The sequence below is a fragment of the Budorcas taxicolor genome, chromosome 5 (genome assembly GCF_023091745.1).
Source record: "Budorcas taxicolor isolate Tak-1 chromosome 5, Takin1.1, whole genome shotgun sequence".
NCBI lineage: Eukaryota > Metazoa > Chordata > Mammalia > Artiodactyla > Bovidae > Budorcas > Budorcas taxicolor.
This window is the reverse complement of record NC_068914.1, coordinates 111253334-111274155: the sequence shown is the minus strand read 5'-3', so window position 1 is coordinate 111274155 and position 20822 is coordinate 111253334. Positions and strand designations below refer to the sequence as shown.

The 20822-nt window shown below is 45.1% G+C and overlaps 1 protein-coding gene across 1 annotated transcript in view; it reads right to left on the bottom strand.

The window, feature by feature from the left end:
• Window positions 1-20822, bottom strand: part of STAB2 (stabilin 2) — a 174069-nt gene that overhangs the window by 46497 nt on the left and 106750 nt on the right. Inside the window, exons 36-45 of the mRNA XM_052640296.1 lie at window positions 19525-19581; window positions 18406-18501; window positions 16771-16966; window positions 15106-15201; window positions 9163-9208; window positions 8216-8292; window positions 4669-4794; window positions 4010-4083; window positions 2910-2981; window positions 939-1058 (exon numbers count right to left, since the gene is read on the bottom strand). Of these exons, the coding sequence (XP_052496256.1) occupies window positions 939-1058; window positions 2910-2981; window positions 4010-4083; window positions 4669-4794; window positions 8216-8292; window positions 9163-9208; window positions 15106-15201; window positions 16771-16966; window positions 18406-18501; window positions 19525-19581 (960 nt within the window). The remainder of the gene's footprint in view (window positions 1-938; window positions 1059-2909; window positions 2982-4009; window positions 4084-4668; window positions 4795-8215; window positions 8293-9162; window positions 9209-15105; window positions 15202-16770; window positions 16967-18405; window positions 18502-19524; window positions 19582-20822) is intronic.

Genomic DNA, 20822 nt, shown 5'->3' with positions numbered 1-20822 from the left:
GAAGAACTAAAGAGCCTCTTGATGAAAGTGAAAGATGAGAGTGAAAAAGTTGGCTTAAAACTCAACATTAAGAAAACTAACATCATGGCATCTGGCCCCATCACTTCATGGCAAATAGATGGGGAAACAGTGGAAACAGTGATGGACTATTTTTTGGGCTCCAAAATCACTGCAGATGGTGACTGCAGCCATGAAATTAAAAGATGCTTGCTCCTTGGAAGAAAAGTTATGACTAACCTAGACAGCATATTAAAAAGCAAAGACATTACTTTGCCAACAAAGGTATATCTAGTCAAAGCTATGGTTTTTCCAGTAGTCATGTATGGATGTGAGAGCTGGACTATAAGGAAAGTTGAGCGCCGAAGAATTGATGCTTTTGAACTGTGTTGTTGAAGAAGACTGTTGAGAGTCCCCTGGACTGCAAGGAGATCCAACCAGTCCAGCCTAAAGGAAATCAGTCCTGAATATTCATTGGAAGGACTGATGCTCAAACTCCAATACTTTGGCCACCTGATACAGAGAACTGACTCATTGGAAAAGACCCTGATGCTGGGAAAGATTGAAGGCAGGAGGAGACAGAGGATGAGATGGTTGGATGGCATCACTGACTCAATGGACATGAGTTTGAATAAACTCTGGGAGTTGGCAATGGACAGGGAGGCTTGGCGTGCTGCAGTCCATGGGGTTGCAAAGAGTCAGACACGACTGAGTGACTGAACTGAACTATGTGGCATGTGGGGTCTTAGTTCCCAGACCAGGGATCAAACCCTGTGATGGAAATACAAAGTCTTAACCACTGGACCTCCAGGTCCCTCCAGGGACCTCCCTCACATTTTAGTTTTATATGGAACAAAACTCTTACACCCTTTTCAGTGCCTTAGATTCTTCACACAAGGAGGAAAGTGGAGTTCCCTTTACAGAAACATGCCTTGCATTACCTGATGGATGTTGCCACGGCAGGTAAACCCATCCCCAATGTAGTTTGGTTTGCAAGTACAAGTCCTTTCATCTTGTCCAGTGTGGTTGCAGATAGCAAATTCACTACAGCCGCCATTATTCTGGTAAAATTTCCAAGGAGTGGGGGATAGAAATCAGACCAGTTAGCTTGCCAGCCCTGCCAATGCTCACAAAGCAATTCTGTATTGACATTCACTTTTTGTCTTACACTCTGACTGGTTTCTTTTGAACTGTGGTGTTGGAGAAGACTCTTGAGAGTCCCTTGGACAGCAAGGAGATCAAACCAATCAATCCTAAGGGAAATCAGTCCTGAATATTCATTGGGAGGACTGATGCTGAAGCTCCAATAGTTTGGCCACCTGATGCGAAGAACTGACTCATTGGAAAAGAGACCTTGATGCTGGGAACGACTGAAGGCAGGAGGAGAAAGGGATAACAGAGGATGAGATGGTTGGATGGCATCACCAACTCGATGGACATGAGTTTAAGTAAGCTCCGGAAGTTGGTGATGGATAGGGAAGCCTAGCGTGCTGCAGTCCATGGAGTCACAAAGAGTTGAACACGACTGAGCGACTGAACTGACTGGTTTGCATAATTTGCCCTTTTCCTGAATCTGTGTTCCACCTTCCTAAAGCTGTAAGAGTCATCCTACTGACCCAGCCTTACACAGACATGCCTCATTTTACTGGACTCTGCAGGTACTGTGATTTTTACAGATTGGAGGTTTGTGATGACTTTGTGTTGTTGGATGATGGTTATCAATGTTTAGTAATGAAGTGTTTTTTTAAATTAAGGTATGTATTGAGTTTGCCAAAAAGTTTGTTTGGGCTTTTCCATAAGATGTCACAAGTGAATCCAAATGAACTTTCTGGGCAACCCACTACATTATTTATTTATTTAACTCTTAATGTCTTCTTTTTAAAATTGAAGTATGGTTGGCTTACATACATTGTATTTTTTAGACATAATGTTATTGCATACTTAACAGGTTTCAATATAGTGTAAATATAAATTTTATATTTATTGGGACACCAAAAATTCTTGTGACTTGCTTTCTTGTAACAGTCACTGTATTTTGGTGGTGTGGAACCAAAGCCACAATGTCTCTGAGGTGTGCCCATATCTCAAGATGGCAAGTCCATCCCAGCAGATCTCCAGCCCTGAAGAGATCAGTCCAGAGTTGCCAAATGGGAAGTTTATCAGCACCCAGGAGTTAACTAGAAAGGCATCAATCTTGTTTGACACTTCTCAGCTGAAAGCTAAACTCTAATCCATGATAGAAAAGTAATAGTCACCAGCCAGAAGGCAGTTGGTGTAGAATAGACAGACCATCACGGGGGACAGTAGGGACCTCACCTGGAGAGAAGGGGCTTTAATTATGGAGTATCTGTGCTGTTTTCATGCTTGCAGAAGGCTCTCAGGTGGGCAGAGATGTGGATGAGGAGGGAAGGTGTATGAGCTGGGCTTCTGCTAGGGATCAGAGCCTCGTGGAGGAACAAGCACAAGAAGTGGTCAAGGGTGTGGCCTGTGAGTCAGACAGACAGGGCCTCAAGTTCTGACTCTGCCATGCGCTCGTTCTGTGACTGGGGCCAGAGACCCCTTCTCCTCCCGCTCTGGGGTGGGTTGAATTATGTGCCCCCCTAAGCTATGTCTACATCCTAAGCCCTGGTCTCTGTGAATGGGACCTTATTTAGAAAAAAGAGTCTTTGCAGATGCAATGAACGATCTCGGAGATGCAATGTCCTAGATTAACCAGGGGGTCTTCAGTCCACTAGCGTCCTCACTGGAAGAGGAAACCCAGACACAGAAGTGAGGCCACATGAAGACGGAGGCAGAGACTGCAGTGTCTCCAACTCTGCAACTGGGACACGAGGAAGAAATGGCCCAGAAGCAGCTCTGATGGAGGCCACCTCAACACTGCACCCTAGATGCAGGGAGGGGGCTGTACTCACGGTCAAGCAGACGTTGATGAGGGTGCAGACCTTCCCATCTCCAGTGTACTTCGGCAAACAGTTACAGACGGCCTATCGAGAAAGAAGGCAGAACGGGGCATTTCACAGACAGGTCCTGCTGGCTCTCACTCCATCACCCATCCAGTTTCTGATGCACCGTTTCCTGCTTGCTCACAGTGTGACAGGGACTGAGGGAGGCAGAGTCGGGTTCCTGAGCCTCCAGCTTCCCCACCTGAGTCTTTTCGCCCCTCAACCCCTCCCCTTCTTTATGTGGAGTCCTCACACGCTCCCGCCTCCCCTAACCTTCTCCCTAGGGAGGCAATGCATCAGCCACAGCGCTGGGGAGTATATGACCGAGAGAGGGCTTAAAACCATTATCTTCTGCTGTTGTACATGTATTTCACAGGCTCAAGCCCAAGAAAAACGGTAAGATTCTGGGCATCAGAAAGCTGAAGGAAAGGAGAGCATGGCTGGAGAACTTCATGTTTCTGGAGCCATCTGGTGTTTGCACATGCCCACTTCTTCCCACTGCACTGTGCTGTGTTAGTCACTCAGTTGGGTCCAACTCTTTGTGACCCCATGGACTGTAGCCCATCAGGCTCCTCTCGATCATAGGGATTCTCTAGGCAAGAATACTGGAGTGGGTTGCCAAGCCCTCCTTCAGGGGATCTTCCTAACCCAGAGATTGAACCCAGGTCTCCCACATTACAGGAGGATTCTTTACCGTCTGAGCTACTGGGGAAGCCCAAGAATACTGGAGTGGGTAGTCTAACCCTTCTCCAGGGGATCTTCCTGACCCAGGAACTGAACCGGGGGCTCCTGCATTACAGGTGGATTTTTTACCAGCTGAGCTACCAGGGCATCCCCACTGTAGGAAAGGCCTTTCCCCCACGAACCCTTTGTTCCCTGCTCCTCCCACCTTCCTCTTCTTTCCAAAACAACCATCTCTAGGGGAATTGTTTCAGAATTTCCTCTAATGTATTTATTTCATCCTGTTGCTCCCTAGAGGCCTGTTCTCAGCCCCTCTCCCTCAGGCCTGGGTCTGTATCTGCAGGAATTTGCTCCTAGGAAAATGTACCCCCCAGAGAGGCAGAGCTCACCTGGTTGGGTCCTGTCTGTGTGCACTCTGCATGCTTGTGGCAGCCACCATGGTTCTCCAAGCAGGGGTTGATCTCTTTAAAACAAAAATCCCACACCTGGCATGAGAATTGAGCCTTATTTTTAAGTAAAGGCATCTCGATGGATCCAACCAAGCAGAGCAGGTGTCAAGGCGTGAGTCAGTTTTCTTGGCAACTCTGTGGCTGAAATAACCCAACAGGGAGGGTGCTGGCTGTGGTTTCTCAAAACTGCCTCCTCTGGGACGGGACTGTGCCAGCAGAGGCGTATCTGCAGGCTTGACTCTGTCCTTCTATTGAATGAATATGAGTGTTTGCAGCCAAGGACTTGAAATAATAGAATTTTGGAGTCTAATTCAGCATGTTATGAATGAAGGCATGTAGGAATTAAAAAAAAAACACATTTGTAACCATCACAGTGTAATTGGCTCAGAGAAGAATCATCAGTAGATGCTCAATTTAGGAGGACATTTTGATGGCAAGCAGGATGTCTGCTTGGTGTGAAAGCGTTTCCTAGCTGATTGCTTTTAAGCAGCCAAGGGAAAACAAGTAAATGGAAAACAAGTGGAGGGATCAGACAGCACCTTGACCGAGGGGTCAAAACTAAAGGCAGTTGGAAATCGCAGGTGAGAGGTGGTACCTACCTATGCACACGATGCCATCGCCAGTATAGCCTGCCTTGCACACACACACTCGGCTTCCTGGGGTGGTTCTTTTGCAGATTGCCTTGGCAGAGCAACCTCCATTGCTGATCTCACAGGCATTGATTGCTATAGAAGAGAAAGATGACACAGAGCAGTAGAGGAGGAGGGGGAAAATTGATGTGGTTTTACTTGAGTGACTGAGAAATAGAAGTTACTTCAAACTGGCAGGCATTGGATTAAACATAGATAATTCAAAAGAATGCAAAGCACCAGATGTCACTGGTGAATTCTATCAAACATTTAATAAATACCAAAATTTCACATGCTCTTCTAAAAACTGAAAGAGGAGGGAAGACTTCTCAATTCATTCTATGAGGCCAGTATTACTCTGATACCAAAAACAGGCAAAACTATCACAAAACAACTATAGACTAATATCCTTCATGAATATAAATTCAATATCCTCAAGAAAATACTTGCAGGTCAAATTTAGAAATATATAAATGTGATTACTTACTGTAAGAAAGAGGTACTAACATAGGAATACAATTGTTTAACATCCCCCAAGTCAGTGAATATAATAGAGCACAGCAACAGAATGGAAGACAAAAACACAACCATCCTGGTATAAGGAGCGGAGCCCCTTGTCAAAATTCAATATTGTTAATGATAAAAACACTCAACAGACTAGGAATAGAAGGCAACTTCCTTACCCTGATAAAGGACATTTTTCACCTATGAAAAGCCCACAGCTAAGGTCACGCTTAGTGATGGCAGACCAGACGCTTCCTCCCCTGATTGGGAATAAGGCAAGTAGGCCTGCTCTTACCACTCCTGTTCAACACTGTGTTGGATGAAGGTTCTGGTCAGGGCAATCAGGCAAGAAAGAAGCAAAAGGCATCAGATTAGAAAAGATGTAATGGCGTTTCTGTCTGCAGGTAACATGATGTGCTATGGAAAGTCCTGAAGAACCCACTAAAAAGAGCGAATCATTGAATTCAACAATATCGTAGGCCACAGGATCAACAGTCAAAAGTCAATTGTACTCCTAGACCATAGCAATGAGCAAACTGAAAATGAAATTAAGAAAACAATTCCACTTACAATAGCATCAAAAGATGGACTCCATTAACAAACTATAAAACACTCTGAAAACTACAAACATTGTGGAAAGAAATAAAAGATGACCTAAATAATAGAAAGACCTTCCATGTTCATTGATGGAGATAATTAATATTGTTAAGGTGGCATTACTCCCTATATCTGATCTATAGATTAAAGGCAATCTGTCAAAATCCCAGTTGATTTTTTGCATAAACTGACAAGATTATCCTAAAACTCGTATATAAATTCAAAGGGCCCAGAACAGTCAAAACAATCTTTAAAAAAAAAAGAGCAGAGTTGGAGGACTCACACTCCCTAATTTCAAAACTTACTACAAAGCTTCAGTAATAAAGACAGGGTGGAACTGGCAGAAGGATCCATATGGAATTAAGAGTCTAGAAATAAACTCAAACATCTGTGGTCAACTGATTTGCCACAAAGGTGCCAATATGTTATTTCCATCACAGGAAGAATGATCTTTTCAAAAACTGATACTGAGACAATTAGATATCCATATGTGAAAGAATGAATTTGGACCTCACTATATATACAAAAGAGCTTCTCTGATGGTTCAGCGGTAAAGAATCCACCTGTAAAGCAGGAGACACAGGTTCAATCCCCGGGTGGGGACGATCCCTGGAGGAGGGCATGACAACCTACTCCAGTATTCTTGTCTGGAGAATCCCATGGACTGAGGAGCCTGGTGGGCTACAGTCCATAGGGTTACACAGAGTCGGACAGACTGGAGCAACTGAGGACACAGGCATGTATACAGAAATCAATTCAAAGTGGATCCAAGATCTGGAGTCCCAAGGTGTCCGTATGAGTCCTGGCTTGCCCTTCATTCACCATGTGACTTTAGACAAACGACTTAATTAGTATGAATTCTGGGGCACACCCATACACGCTTATGTGCAGGTTTGGATAATGTAAAGTTTTATAGAAATATTGAGCATTATATTAACTTACAGATGACAAAATGATGCAAAGAGAAGTCAAGCAGCTGTCCCCAGGTAACATACACTATAAGAACATAGATTTAAACCCAGGGAGTCTAACGACAGGACTGTTTATAACAGCTCCCATTTTGCTATCTCCCCCCAAAACAGGGGGCAAGAGAAACACTACAGTTATTTGTCTTTCCACTGTTTCCGCTGGTATGTTGAACACATCCTACTTCAGGGAACACCTGAGACAATCCCCAGGGTCAGATGGTCTAGAACGCAAATTGGTGAGAACTTCCCTGGTGATCCAGTGGTTAAGAGTCCAGCTACTTTATAAAGCAAGGGACATGGGTCCAATCCCTGCTCTGGGAAGATTGCTGCAGGGCAACTAAGCCCGTGTGCCACAAGTACTGAAGCCCGCATGTGCTACAGCCCGTGCTCTGCAACAAGAGAAGCCACCACAATGAGAAACCTGTGCACCTCCCATCACCACAACCAGAAAAAGCTAATGCAAGCCCAAATTTAATCACTTAATTAAAAAAAGAAAGCAAACTGGTGCGATCATTGTCTAGCTCCACCACAATCTGGACTGAAGCCTTCGTGGACACAGCGTCAAGAGAAAATGATGCTGTTTCTATTTTTTTTCTAGCACTGAGTATGTATTGGTCACCATAAGAGTGTTAGCTCATATTTATCGAGTGCTCTGTGCCAGGAATATTCACAGGTATTAATTAAGATCATGCTGCCATCCAACAATCCATTGAGCAAGATTCTCTTATGACCTACAACTTACAGATGACAAAACGATGCAAAGAGCAGTCAAGCAGCTGTCCCCAGGTAACATAAACTGTAAGAACATGGATTTGAACCCAAGGAGTCTAACATCGGGGCTGTTTTTGACGGCTGTCTCATTCTGTTGTTGTATGTGGAGAGGTCATTTCATCCCAAATTGCTCTACAAGGGACATTGTTTTATGTTTACTTTAAGGGTTGTTTAGAGACCACCCAAGGCCATGTGGGGAGTGGGAAAAAGAACCAGGGCTCAAGCCTCTTTGTGTCTCATTTCAGAGTCCCCATGCCCAGGCCACACCCTTGGTCAGCCAAATCCATGATTTTTAAAGCTCTCCAGGTGATTCCAATTGTGGCCAAGACTTAGAGAAGAGAACCAGGGCAGTGGGCCCGGACGTTCCAAAACCAACACATCTCATCCGTGAATAGTAAGTGTCCTGCCCCTGAATGAGATTAGCTACCCTACCACATCCAGTTCCCCATCACTGCTTGGTAGCAGCTGTCCATTTATTTATTTTGGTCTCATCACATGGCATGTGGGATCTTAGTTCCCTGACCAGGGATCGAATCCACACCCCCTGCGTTGGCAGCATGAAGTCTTAACCACAGGACCACCAGGGAAGTCCTGCAGCTGCCCATTTAGTCTGCAGAAACATAGATCTCTCAATAGCTTGGGTTACCCTCCACCTAGCAAATTCCTTCTCTACTTACCTGTGCAGACGGTCCCATTCCCCTGGAACCCTGCTGCACATTTGCACAAGGCTGTGCCATCCGGATTGAGAAGACAGCTGCCAAGAGAAAGGGCAAGTGGTGTTTGCAGAAAAATGCACAACATCCCGCCTCCCGCCTGGATGGGACTCACAATACCCTTCCCCCTAGGATCCTAGCTCCTGCCCCATGAGGCACTCAGAGGTTCTCCCTAAGGCTTGGGAGAAGAGTTGATCCCTAGCACAACCCTGCCACGGGCAGCTAAAACTGGTCATTTATCAGGTAAACAACACAGTGTGTATATGGAGGCATTGGTCCAAGGATATGGAGGGCAGCCGCCCATCTTCAGAGAGCATCCTATGTGCTCAAACCTATACTTCACACATTACTTCACATAACCTACACAATATCCAGTAGCCCTAACAGGTAGGTCTATCATTCTTCCCATTTTATAGATGAGGAGAGCAAGGCTTAGAGGCATTAAATAAGTGACTCAAAGTTATACAATCAGTGGAAATGACAGAGGCTGATTCAAGTCTAACTCCAGCTTCTGGATTCTTAATGAATTAACCCATTAAGCTCCTCTGGGTGTTATGAATATGAAGTTCACTTATGAAGATGGAAGGTTTGGCTGCAAATTGCAAGTAAGATTTGATGAAATTGAGGCCCACCAGGCTCCCTCTGCTTCTGTGAAAGGGTCCCTGTGGCTTGAATGGGGGTAACAACTGGCACTCTGCCAACATGTCAGGTAGCTCAGGGGACAGCTTGTTCAGAAGGCTGGATCTGGCAAACTGATGGTGGCGTCATTTTTAGTTTTGTACTTAAATCTATCATAAATCCTCAGAAATGGTCTCAGGAAGCTGCTTCCCTAAAGATGGGGTCTGGTGGACACACACTATTAGGAAAAATCCCCTTTGCATCATTTCCAAAGGTGGCCAGAGGGCACCTACTTGGCGCTGGTGTGGCAGGTCCCGTTGCAGTTGTCTTTCGTGATCTCTGAAACAAGAGAACCAAATGCTGTCAGCCTTTCTTTAATAAATCTCACTCAAGAATATTCTTTTAGTACTTGGTGATAGGAAATGATTTAGTTCCTCATAAGTTAACTGGTACACATCATGGGAACTATGTGACCATGTAAATTCTCTTTTACCTTGGTTTCTAGGAAGCTCAGAGACAAATCTGAAGGTCAAATACACCAATAGAGTGTCTCCTGTGTGCCAGGTCCGTGCTAGGTGGTGAGGCTGTACACTACTCCCCAGGGTTTAATTTCCTATTTTATTGGGTTGGCCACAAAGTTCATGTGGGTTTTTGTAAGAGCTTATGGAAGGTCCCAAATGAATTTTTTGGCCAACCCAATATTTATACTTTCTATGTTCCTTATTCTCTTTTTTCATCATTTTGCTACAGAGTGATATAAACAAGCAAATTTTGTTGTTGTTGTTTAGTCACTAAGATGTGTCCTACTCTTTTGTGACCCCCATGGACTGTATAGCTCCCCAGGCTCCTCAATCTATGGGATTTCTCAGGCAAGAATACTGCGGTGGGTTGCCATTTCCTTCTCTAGGGGATCTTCCCAATCCAGGGATCAAACCCACAACCCCTGTCACCACTGCAAAGTGTATTCTTTACTGCTGAGCCACCAGGGAAGCCCAAATAAGCAAATACCTAACTATAATTAAGTTATTGTTGTTGTTTTGCATGTGCAAAAATAGCCCAGAGCCTGGCATGCAGCAGGTACTCACTACCTCTTTGCTGAATTAATTCCTAAATTTCCTGGAACAATATTATGTTCTTATTCTTGGATGCCCAGCTAACAGATACTTCCTGGCAGGGGAGGATCTGGCAAGAAATTGTTAGAGATGATGGAAAAGTACCCACTGGGCTGGTCGCTCAGGCTAAGAGCCTCTGGGAAAGAAATCTCGTTAGGTCTGGCCAAGTTATACAGAAGGTCCTGAAACAGAGGCCTGGCTGTGAGAGTGGTGGTGTTTGCTGTGAGAGGGAACATGTATAGGTTCCGATGAGCTAAGCGGATGCACTGCCATTCTGTGCCTTCATGTGCGCTAGTCCCTGAGTCTGGAAATCTCTGTCTGTCTGTTCTGTTTCTGAAATCCCAGCCACCTTATAGGGCCCCCTCTCTGGAATCTGCTCTAGACATTTGATTCAGTTAATTGATGGAGACCACGTGGTGTGCTCTTTTGAGAAGGATGTGGAACCCCTATCTGACCTCAGAGGGAAGAGTGCAATGATCAATTAACGATGTCTGACATGACTCGGGAGTGGGGGATTTGCATGCGAACAAAGAATAATCTAGTCTGGTGGAGAGGCGCTTTACTCTGCACTCTTATATTACAATTTTTTGAATATGACTGAACATTTATTTACATTACTAGGCTGAAGCTCCTTGTACAGATTGTGCTCCTTGTACAGACTGTTTTGGAAAACTGGGCAAGTGCCAACTGGCAAAGAGTTTTGTACTACACTCTCCTAACAGAAGAAAAAGATATTAAGAAGAAGTGGTAAAAATACACAGAAGAACTATACAAAAAAGATCTTTATGACCCAGATAACCACGATGGTGTGATCACTCACCTAGAGCCAGACATCCTGGAATGCAAAGTCAAGTGGGCCTTACGAAGCATCACTAAGAACAAAGCTAGTGGAGGTGATGGAATTCCACTTGAGCTATTTCAAATCCTGAAAGATGATGCTGTGAAAGTGCTGCACTCAGTATGCCGGCAAATTTGGAAAACTCAGCAGTGGTCACAGGACTGGAAAAGGTCAGTTTTTATTCAAATCCTAAAGAAAGGCAATGCCAAAGAATGCTCAAACTACCGCACAATTGTACTCATCTCACATGCTAGTAAACTAATGCTCAAAATTCTCCAAGCCAGGCTTCAACAGTATGTGAACCATGAACTTCCAGATGTTCAAGCTGGATTTAGAAAAGGCAGAGGAACCAGAGATCAAATTGCCAACATCCACTGGATTTTTGAAAAAGCAAGAGAGTTCCAGAAAAACGTCCATTTCTGTTTTATTGACTATACCAAAGCCCTTGACTGTGTGGATCACAACAAACTGTGGAAAATTCTTCAAGAGATGGGAATACCAGACCACCTGACCTGTCTCCTGAGAAATCTGTATGCAGGTCAAGAAGCAACAGTTAGAACCGGACATGGAACAACAGACTGGCTCCAAATTGGGAAAGGAGTACGTCAAGGCTGTATATTGTCACCCTGCTTATTTAACTTATATGCAGAGTACATCATGAGAAATGCTGGGCTGGATGATGCACAAGCTGGAACTAAGATTGCTGAGAGAAATATCAATAACCTCAGATATGCAGATGATACCGCCCTTATGGCAGAAAGTGAAGAGGAACTAAAGAGCTTCTTGATGAAAGTGAAAGAAGAGAGTGAAAAAGTTGGCTTAAAACTCAACATTCAGAAAACTAAGATCATGGCATCCAGTCCCATCACTTCATGGCAAACAGATGGAGAAACAATGGAAACAGTGACAGACTTTATTTTTTGGGCTCCAAAATCACTGTGGATGGTAACTGCAGCATGAAATTAAGACACTTGCTCCTTGGAAGGAAAGTTATGACCAACCTAGACAGCATATTAAAAGGCAGAGACATTACTTTGCCGACAAAGATCCATCTAGTCAAAGCTATGGTTTTTCCAGTAGTCATGTATGGATGTGAGAATTGGACTATAAAGAAAGCTGAGAGCCAAAGAATTGATGCTTTTGAACTGTGGTGTTGAAGAGGACTGTTGAGGGTCCCTTGGACTGCAAGGAGATCCAACCAGTCCATCCTAAAGGAAATCAGTCCGGAATATTGGAAGGACTGATGCTGAAGCTGAAACGCCAATACTTCGGCCACCTGATGTGAGGAACTGACTCATTGGAAAAGACCCTGATGCTGGGAAAGATGGAGGGTGGGAGGAGAAGAGGACAACAGAGGATGAGATGGTTGGATGGCATCACCGACTCGATGGACATGAGTTTGAGTAAGCTCTGGGAGTTGGTGATGGACAGGGAGGTCTGGCGTGCTGCAGTCCATGGGGTTGCAAAGAGTCAGACACGACTGAGTGACTGAACTGAACACCCTCCTAAGGTGTTTTTCCTATAGGCAATGAAATTCTCCTCCTGCAAGCAACGGAGAATCACAGCAGGTCACTAAGTCCTGGGGCGTGGGTGGGAAGCAATACTGCTGTGGTCCAGATGTTTCTGTCCCCTCCCCCCGTCCACACTTTGAAATGCAATCTGCAATATGTTGGTACTTGAAGGTGGGGACCCAGGTGATTAGCTCATGAGTGTGGAATCTTCATGAATGAAACTAATGTCCTTATAAACAAGACCCTGGAGAGTTCCCTTGCCCCTTCTGCCACTACGTGAGAAGACAGCCCTCTGCAACCCAGAAGAGGGCTGTCACCAGAACCCAGCCATGATTCTGAATGCTAGCCTCCAGAACAAAATAACTTTCTGTTGTTTATAAGCCAGTCTATGGTACTTTGTTATAGCCTGAACAGACCAAGACATCTATGCTTTAGATGGTTCTGTGTGGCAGCAGCGTGAAGAATGAAATGGAGGAAAATGTAACAGAAGGCGAAGAGATGGATCACAAGGGCACTGGTGAGAGGAGCAGCAGGAGGAAGGAGCTGAGATAGTTCACCTACGGTACTAGGGACAGGGCAGGGGGAGGCTGAGAGGGTGGCTCCAAACTGGGTGAGCAGGTGGGGGTGGACTGGGGTCTTTTTCCACAGTAGAGAAAGCAGGAAGAAGATGAATCTGGTGGTTCATCGTTGGCCCCGCTTTCTTCCCCTCATGGCACAAATACACCTCTGCCTGCTTAATGACACGTATGTCTCCAGCCTTGGCCTCACTCTTGAGACTTCCACCCACACACTCACACCTGCTCTACACTGACTGTCTGGAAACCTTCCGCATCTTCCCCAGACTGCCGGCTGCTGGGGCAGGGACCACACACTGCTCGTTGCCGTGTCCTCCGGCAGGAGCTCAAGTGTCTGATGAATGAATGAGTGAGCTAACACCTCCTGGGAATCTCCACCTGGGTGCTCTCCCGCCCCTCAAACCCACCCGCCTGCAAACCATGCTACCTCTTGCACCATGCCCCTAAGCTGGACTCTTCCAGAACTGGCCCAGCATCTACACAGTGGAGCCCTCCCTCCCTCTTCCTTTCTTCTGTATCTCTAGTTGCCTTGTGCTCTTGATTTTAACTCATTTGACAATTAAGTGTCCTTGTTTTCCCTGCCACAGTCAGGCCACCACCTTGGTTCAGATTTTTGTTAACTGCCTCCTGAAAACCTGTGCAGCCTCCAGGTTGTTCCCTGTCCCTTTAAATGTGGTTGGTCCGCCTGTGCACACGAGGGTAGTCTATGATACAACAGATGACCTCCTGATTATCCTTGGCTGTCACTTCTGTCTTGCTCTATTTCAGGGATTCCCCCAGGCTGTCTTCCTGTTTATGTGACCCTGTTGTTCCCTACTTTCCTATCCCAGACCCTCTAAACTCTTGCTTGGCACACCAGCATTTTACATCTGCTCTAGGGTATCTCCTTGGCTTGAGACCATTTACACTTCCAACTTAAGCTTTTCAATGAAATCTGTGTTACCCTGATTTTTAGCATCACCTGGAGTTTTGGGCAAAGACACTCCTTCTGATAACTCCATATCCCTGGAGCTCTCATTGGGCTGTCAGGCACCTGTGACTCCTCTCCAGCTCCCGCCCCAGAAAAGGGGGACTTTCTGAATACCTGCTTCTAGGGGTAATTTCTCCAGTCCAGTGTCAGAATGACCTTTCTAAAACACAGATCACATCATACTGCTGACTTGCTCAAAACCCTTGAACGGCTTCCCAACAGGAAGCTTCAGCAGAAGGTCCGCCGCCCTTAGGCTTCCATGACCTGACTCCTGCCCACATCTCTAGCCTGTTCTCATTCCACGTTCCTCTTTGCCCCTATATTCCTCTCATCCTGCAATCCTGTGGTTCTGTAGATGTGCAGACATCCCCTACACCTTTGGGCTTTTCCATAAGCTTCTTTCTGTGTGAATTTTTCTCTCCTCTCATCACTCTCATAGGGACACATAAGCAATCATCAGTGCAGTGGGAGGGGCAGGGTTCAGGAAAATGGACCGGCTCAGACCCCACTGAGAGCGGGGAGTAAACTGACATAATCTCTTGGCAATAAGTAGCAAACTTTTCCCCCAAAGTACCAACTGCTAACTCAGAAATTCCATCTCAAGAAAACTAACCAAATGGATTAATAAGATAAATGCAAATATATATGAATATATACACACATATGCATGAATATATATATATGAATGAAATAGTCTTTGCAGCATTGTTTATTATAGAAGACAACTAATTTTAAGAACATGGTAAAGAGAATGGCTACCCACTCCAGTATTCTTGCCTGGAAGATTCCATGGACAGAGGAGCCTGGTGGGCTACAGTCCATGGGGTTGCAAAGAGTTAGACACGACTGAGCCACTAACACGGTCTGATAATTGGATATTATATAGAAATTAAGAAAAGAAGATATTTCTCTATATATTTATTCACATGAAAAGATATTGATCATATGTATTATGTGAAGTGAGAGACTCACAAAACTGTGCAGAGCATGGTCCCATACACATGTCTATACCTGGAAAAAGGCTGGAAGGCCAATATGAAATACTAATGATAGTTTTCTCGCTGCCTTGGGAGTATGAATAATTTTCATCTTCTTTTTAATGCTTTTATTTTACAAACTATTTTTGCTGTAGGTAGGAATTATTGCCAAAGAAAGAAACGAAGATGCCATTTCTATTTTAGGAGGAAAAAACAGAGGACAGATCACACGTGCCAGAAGGCTGGCTCTTACCACTGTCACATTTCACCCCTCGCCAGCCCACATCACAGTCGCAGGCACCGTCACCCAAGGGTCCTTGGCTGCATCTCCCGTGGACACAAGTACACTCTAAGTGGAAACAGCCACACACTGTCAGATTTTTGACCTGTGTTCAACAACTCACTTTTCATTTACTACAAAGTTTCACTTCTGTGCATTTAAACTTCTATCTTTTAAAAAAAAAATTTTATTTTTACTTTATTTTACTTTACAATACTGTATTGATTATACTTCTGTGCATTTAAATTCTCCAGTCCACTTCCAGATAATTAGTGTCACTAATGGGTGGGTGGGGGAAGGGGTTGGATTCCCAGAGGGAGAGAGTGGGATGATTTGGGAGAATGGCATTGAAACATGTATACTATCATGTAAGAAACGAATCGCCAGTCTATGTCTGATGCAGGATACAGGATGCTTGGGGCTGGTGCACGGGGATGACCCAGAAAGATGTTATGGGGAGGGAGGTGGGAGGGGGGTTCATGTTTGGAAACGCATGTACACCCGTATGGCAAAACTAATACAGTATTGTAAAGCAAAATAAAGTAAAAATAAAAATTAAAAAAAAAAAAGAAATGCTGATTCCTTTGTTATGCAGCAGTGTGGTGAGTGTCTTCAGGAACTGGATGAAAGCTAAGGATGCCTTTCTCAGAAAAAAGCATTCAGCCTTGGGGGTTTGCTGGACCCTGTGAGGATCATCTGTGGATCCTAGGTTAGGAAATCCTGCATAAATGCAGGTATATAATTCTTCCATATAACACAGAAAAAATCAGCACAGTAATGCCAATTACATATTATACAGCCCAAGTATAATGATTCAATTATATACTGATTTTTGTCTGGCTTGGACTGGCTGATGAGAAAACAGTGATAGCCAGATCACATGCATGACTCTCAATAGAAGGTAGAAAAAATGCTTTGTTTTCCCACCATGGATTAGAAAACTCCATCTTTCCTGTTAGCCCACTCATAAGTGTGCGCCCCTGGGCACAAGAAAGTCAGGGTGAGAGACTGCAGGTGACTTAGCTAATACATCACAATTTTCATAAAAACAACACAAGGCATATGGCTGGCTGTGTAGACCTATGGAATGACCATCACGTAAAGGGCCTGATTCAAGAACAAGGCTTTGGAGGGAGCAGGGTGTGCATTCAAACTCACCAGGTGTGACCTTGGGGAAAGTCATTCACCCTCTTTGCCTTAAGTCTTCATTTGTAAAAAGGGGGCATGAACACTCCAGTATATATGGTTCCCGTGTGGATTAAAGGAGATAATGTGCACAGATCTGCTTTTCAAACAATCACACAATGTCCAAAACTGAGTGTAACCACAGAGACCAGGGCCCACAGACGAACACAGAAATACGGGTGGGTTGGGCAATGTCAGTGAGCAGATGGGAGTGGGCTGGTAGGTGCAGGTTGGTCAGTACTATAAATGTTTGGCGTTGCTGGTTGCTGTCCGGTGCAAATTACACAGCACAGAAGTTCTCGTCATTCACATGGTAATGGCGGTGGGGCGAGGTGGTGGGGGGTGGATTCCTGCCCTGGACACCAGCTGGTTAGGGAGCACGTATTTAGACTCTCTTTCCTCCTGCATTTCCGGCTGGCTTGGGGAGCCCGCTGGTGGTGGTTGGGTACGTACCTTGGTCGCAGTGCACGCCGTACTTGCCCTCAGTGCAGGTCTCACAGGCCGTCCCGCTGAAGCCCCGCCCACACTCACACGCGCCTGTGCCATTGGCTCCGTCCAAGCAGATCCCGTTTCCGAAGCAGACGTTCTCAGGTTTCCCTGGGCAAGGCTGGCACTGGGGGCCAAAGTAGCCCGCACAGCATTCTCTTGTCTGAAACAGAAGGGCCAGGCTGGGTGGGGACTGGGCCATACCGCCGTCCTTTGGATGTGTCCAACCACAGTGTGAACATCTTGCAGGCGGGACTGATGTGTGCCCGTCGCCTTGACCCCATGTGGAATGGTTATAAGGGACGGGGACAGCATCCCCCAAGAACGGGGCAGGGGGGCATGCAATTTCCACGGGTGCCAGCATCAGCATGGAGGCTTCTGCTGAAGAGCTAGGAAGGACTGGAAGGAAAAAGGCAAGCAGGAGGAGAGGGTGAAGAAAAGTGAGAAGGGAGGAGGGGCAGCAGGAAGAAAGGGTCATGTAGGTGATGCCAGATGGGCCCTGTTGTTGTTTAGTCACTAAGTGGTCTCCGACTCTTTGCGACTCCAGAGACTGTAGTCTGCCAGACTCCTCTGTCCATGGGATTTCCCAGGCAAGAAACTGGAGTGGGTTGCCATTTCCTTCTGCAAGGGATCTTCCCGGCCCAGGGATGGAACCCATTTCTCCTACAGTGCAGGCGGATTCTTTACCCTGGTCATTCCCAAACCTGGCCCCTGTGTGTTGTGTTATTTCATCTGGTACTGAAGGTTGGGAGGCAGGTGAGACCTCTGATGCTCTATGATGACTCTTATTTCCAGGAAGCCCTGGAGGATTACCTATTTGTTTGGGCCTGCTTTTTTTCTTGACTGCACTAAAACACAACGTCTCCTGCAGCTGCACACTCCACAACTTAAGAGCTGAATCACTGGCCTCTAGGATTGGCAGAGGCTGTGTCTTCTGTGAAAGGAGCAGGACAGGATGTTATAGAGAATTTTCCTGCAGATTCCAAAGCCACAGCTGAGAGGTCCCTAGCCCTGGGGTTCCACTTTTCTAAATGACCAGGCACCCCTGTTCTTGCTTTAGGGAGTTGCCCATTTCCTGTCTCTTTCCCTTTCTTGTGAGAACAGGAAGATCCTCTTAGCCTCCTGGTCCCTCTATTTCTTCATCATGAGACTGCAAACTGCAGCTGTCACCAGTGTACTGACTTGTAGGGCTGTTCTCAGTTTTAGTGCTACTCTGGCTATTTTGAGTGACAACTGTAATGGAGATTAATGAGGGGACTTCCCTGGTGGTCCACTGGTTAAGAATCTGCCTTGTAATGCAGGGCATGTGGGTTTAAGCCCTGGTTGGGGAACTAAGATCCCACATATCATGGGGCAATTCAGCCCATGCACCAGAACTAGAGAGCCCATGTGCCACAATGAAAGATCCTGCATGATGCAGTGAAGTTCTCATATGCTGCAACTAAGGCCTGATGCAGCTAAACAAATAAATATTTAAAACTAATGAGAAGGAAGGCAAGATGGCAGAAAGAATCCATGCAGAGGCACTTTGAAAAGTATAGCATATGATTATATTTCTCAATATTACTGCCATCGTTAGAAGGCTTATTAAATTGTACTCACAATGACGGTTTTCACACACTTTGGCTGGCACCCAAAGACCGGGGATCGCCTGCCCATGAAATAAATGGTATAGAGACATCTCCTCGTCTCTTGGCCCTATGAAACAACAGCAATTATCTTAATATCAGCTTTTTAGTTAGGACAAAGCTTTCCAATCTCTGAAAGCAAGGGGGTGGGTGATACATTGCTGTCTCTCTAATTGAAATGTTCTGGAAAGGGAGGGGGTTGGCTTCTTGGAGCTGCTTCATAAAAAAGAAAATGCGACATTGAAATGTTGGCTGCCAGAATACTAGGTGGCAAAATGCAGATAATTATCCCTTAAAGTGATAATCCATAAAGAGAACTTTTTTTTAGAAGATGAGTTCAAGTTAGGAAGAATCATAGAGTATCTCGGATAAAAGCATCTTCCCAACACTTGACATTGAACTGAGACTTGGTTTCTTTTTACTTATTGGTTGATGGTTGCCTGGTCTGAGGCAGGATTAAGGCTGTTTACAAAGACTTATACAAGAGTAAATGCAAATTCAAGTGAGAAGAGTCAGCATTGTTATTGTCATAAATGACTATTGTGCCATGGCAGGTGCATGTGTGTTGACTCTGTAATTGTTGCAGCATCCTCTGAAGCACTTTTTTCCTATAAACAGCTAAAAGAAACATAGACAGGTCATTCATTCAGAGATAAGTGTATCACGCCCCAAGTCTGTCATGTGTTTCTTTGTGAAAGTTAGTTGTAACTTCAACCATAGAGGGAATCAGGAAGGTGGGACTTCTCAAGGCTTGAAACAGTGTTACTGTGAAGTCCATTTCCTGCTCCTGTCCTCAACCAGCTGCTGGGATATGGAAGATGTAGAAACTGAAAAATCCCTTCTTCCATTGGGCGCTGATTGAGATGAGCTCCTGTTTCTATTTATTTATTAATCAAAATTTTGCTTTGGTTGAAAAAAATGGATTCAAGATTTTAGAAAGATGCATACAAGATTAAGAAGGTGAGATTAAATTAAAACCCAGTGAAGGAAGGAGGGCAGTGAAATGAGGTGTGCTGGAGACTCACTTTGTAATTCAGACCTTCCTGTGATCCAGAAACAGTTTTATCAAAGAAGATATCAAAGAAATACTTACTAGTGGTTTAGTTCCAAATGGGCAGATGGGCACCTGGGGACACTTTCCACACTTTCCCTTGGTAAAACACAGAGGCAAAGTGAGCATTTCATGGTTATTACTTCTAATCAAAACAAGGCTGCAAATATTTTCCAGACTTGAGACTGAAGGTTTCAGGCTACAGAACTGCAAATCAGAAGCTCATCTGGCTAACCTCTTTCATGTCCTTTGAGCCAAACACTTCAGCTACTTCGGGTCATGGACATTGGAGCATCACTTTCTCCACTATACATTTCAGATGCATGTAATCTTGTAAACTGTGCGAATCTTAACTCAGTTAAATCCTAATTCCTCTAACACCAACTCTCATTTATTGAAAACCTACTATTTAGTGAATTGGGCCAGACTATGAGATTAAAGAATGCATCACCTACAGTGCCCTCAGCCCTAGGGGCACACTGTCCAACTGAGAGGTCAGCATGGAGATAATACCCACTGTCATGAGACAAAGATTCACAAGTGAAGAAGGACAGACATTTAAAAGTGCCAGCCTGCTCCAAAACAGGAGGAGGCCAGTGTGACTAGTTCTTAACTTGGCACCTATGGATGGTATAGCTTGGCCACTCACAGCTCTCGCTCTGGGGCCAGACTGCCTGGACTTGAACTCCTTTGCCACTTGCTAGCTCTGTGAACCTGGGGGTGTCACTTAATCTCCCTAGGGCTCATTTTCCCCATCTTCAAAATGGCAGACTGATAGTGCTTACTCTGTAGGGTGTTGTGGGGAGTCCATGGGTTAATACATGTGAAATGTTTAGAGCAGTGCCTAGCACAAAAAAAGTGCCCAACAGATGTTAACAGTTATCATTATTACTGAGAGAACCTATACCATCTCATGGAGCAAAAAGTCTCGATTACTCGTCCTATATTATACTGAAATGATCCATTTCCATATTTTCTCTCCTGGTAGACGATGGTGGGCCCATCCCTGCCAGTGGGTGTACAGGGCTCCTTCCCTATGGCTATGCTGGGCATGACACATTTTCCCCTTGAGGAAGACCACGGCTTTGAAATCCTGCTCAACACAACCCTTCAGGCAGCCTTTCCAAGGCATACAAGGCACTAGACTGTGAGCCCATTGAGGGCAAGGGTCATGTCATATTTATTTCTGTAGAGCCACAACCAAATACGCTCCTTGGCACTTAGAGATGTTCCTGTAGTGGTGTTTTGAACTGAATTGAGATACTCTAACAGACGAGTCCCAGGCTTTCAAAATTATAAAAAATAAGCCAACACTCTTTAGTTACATCACTGGTCTTGGA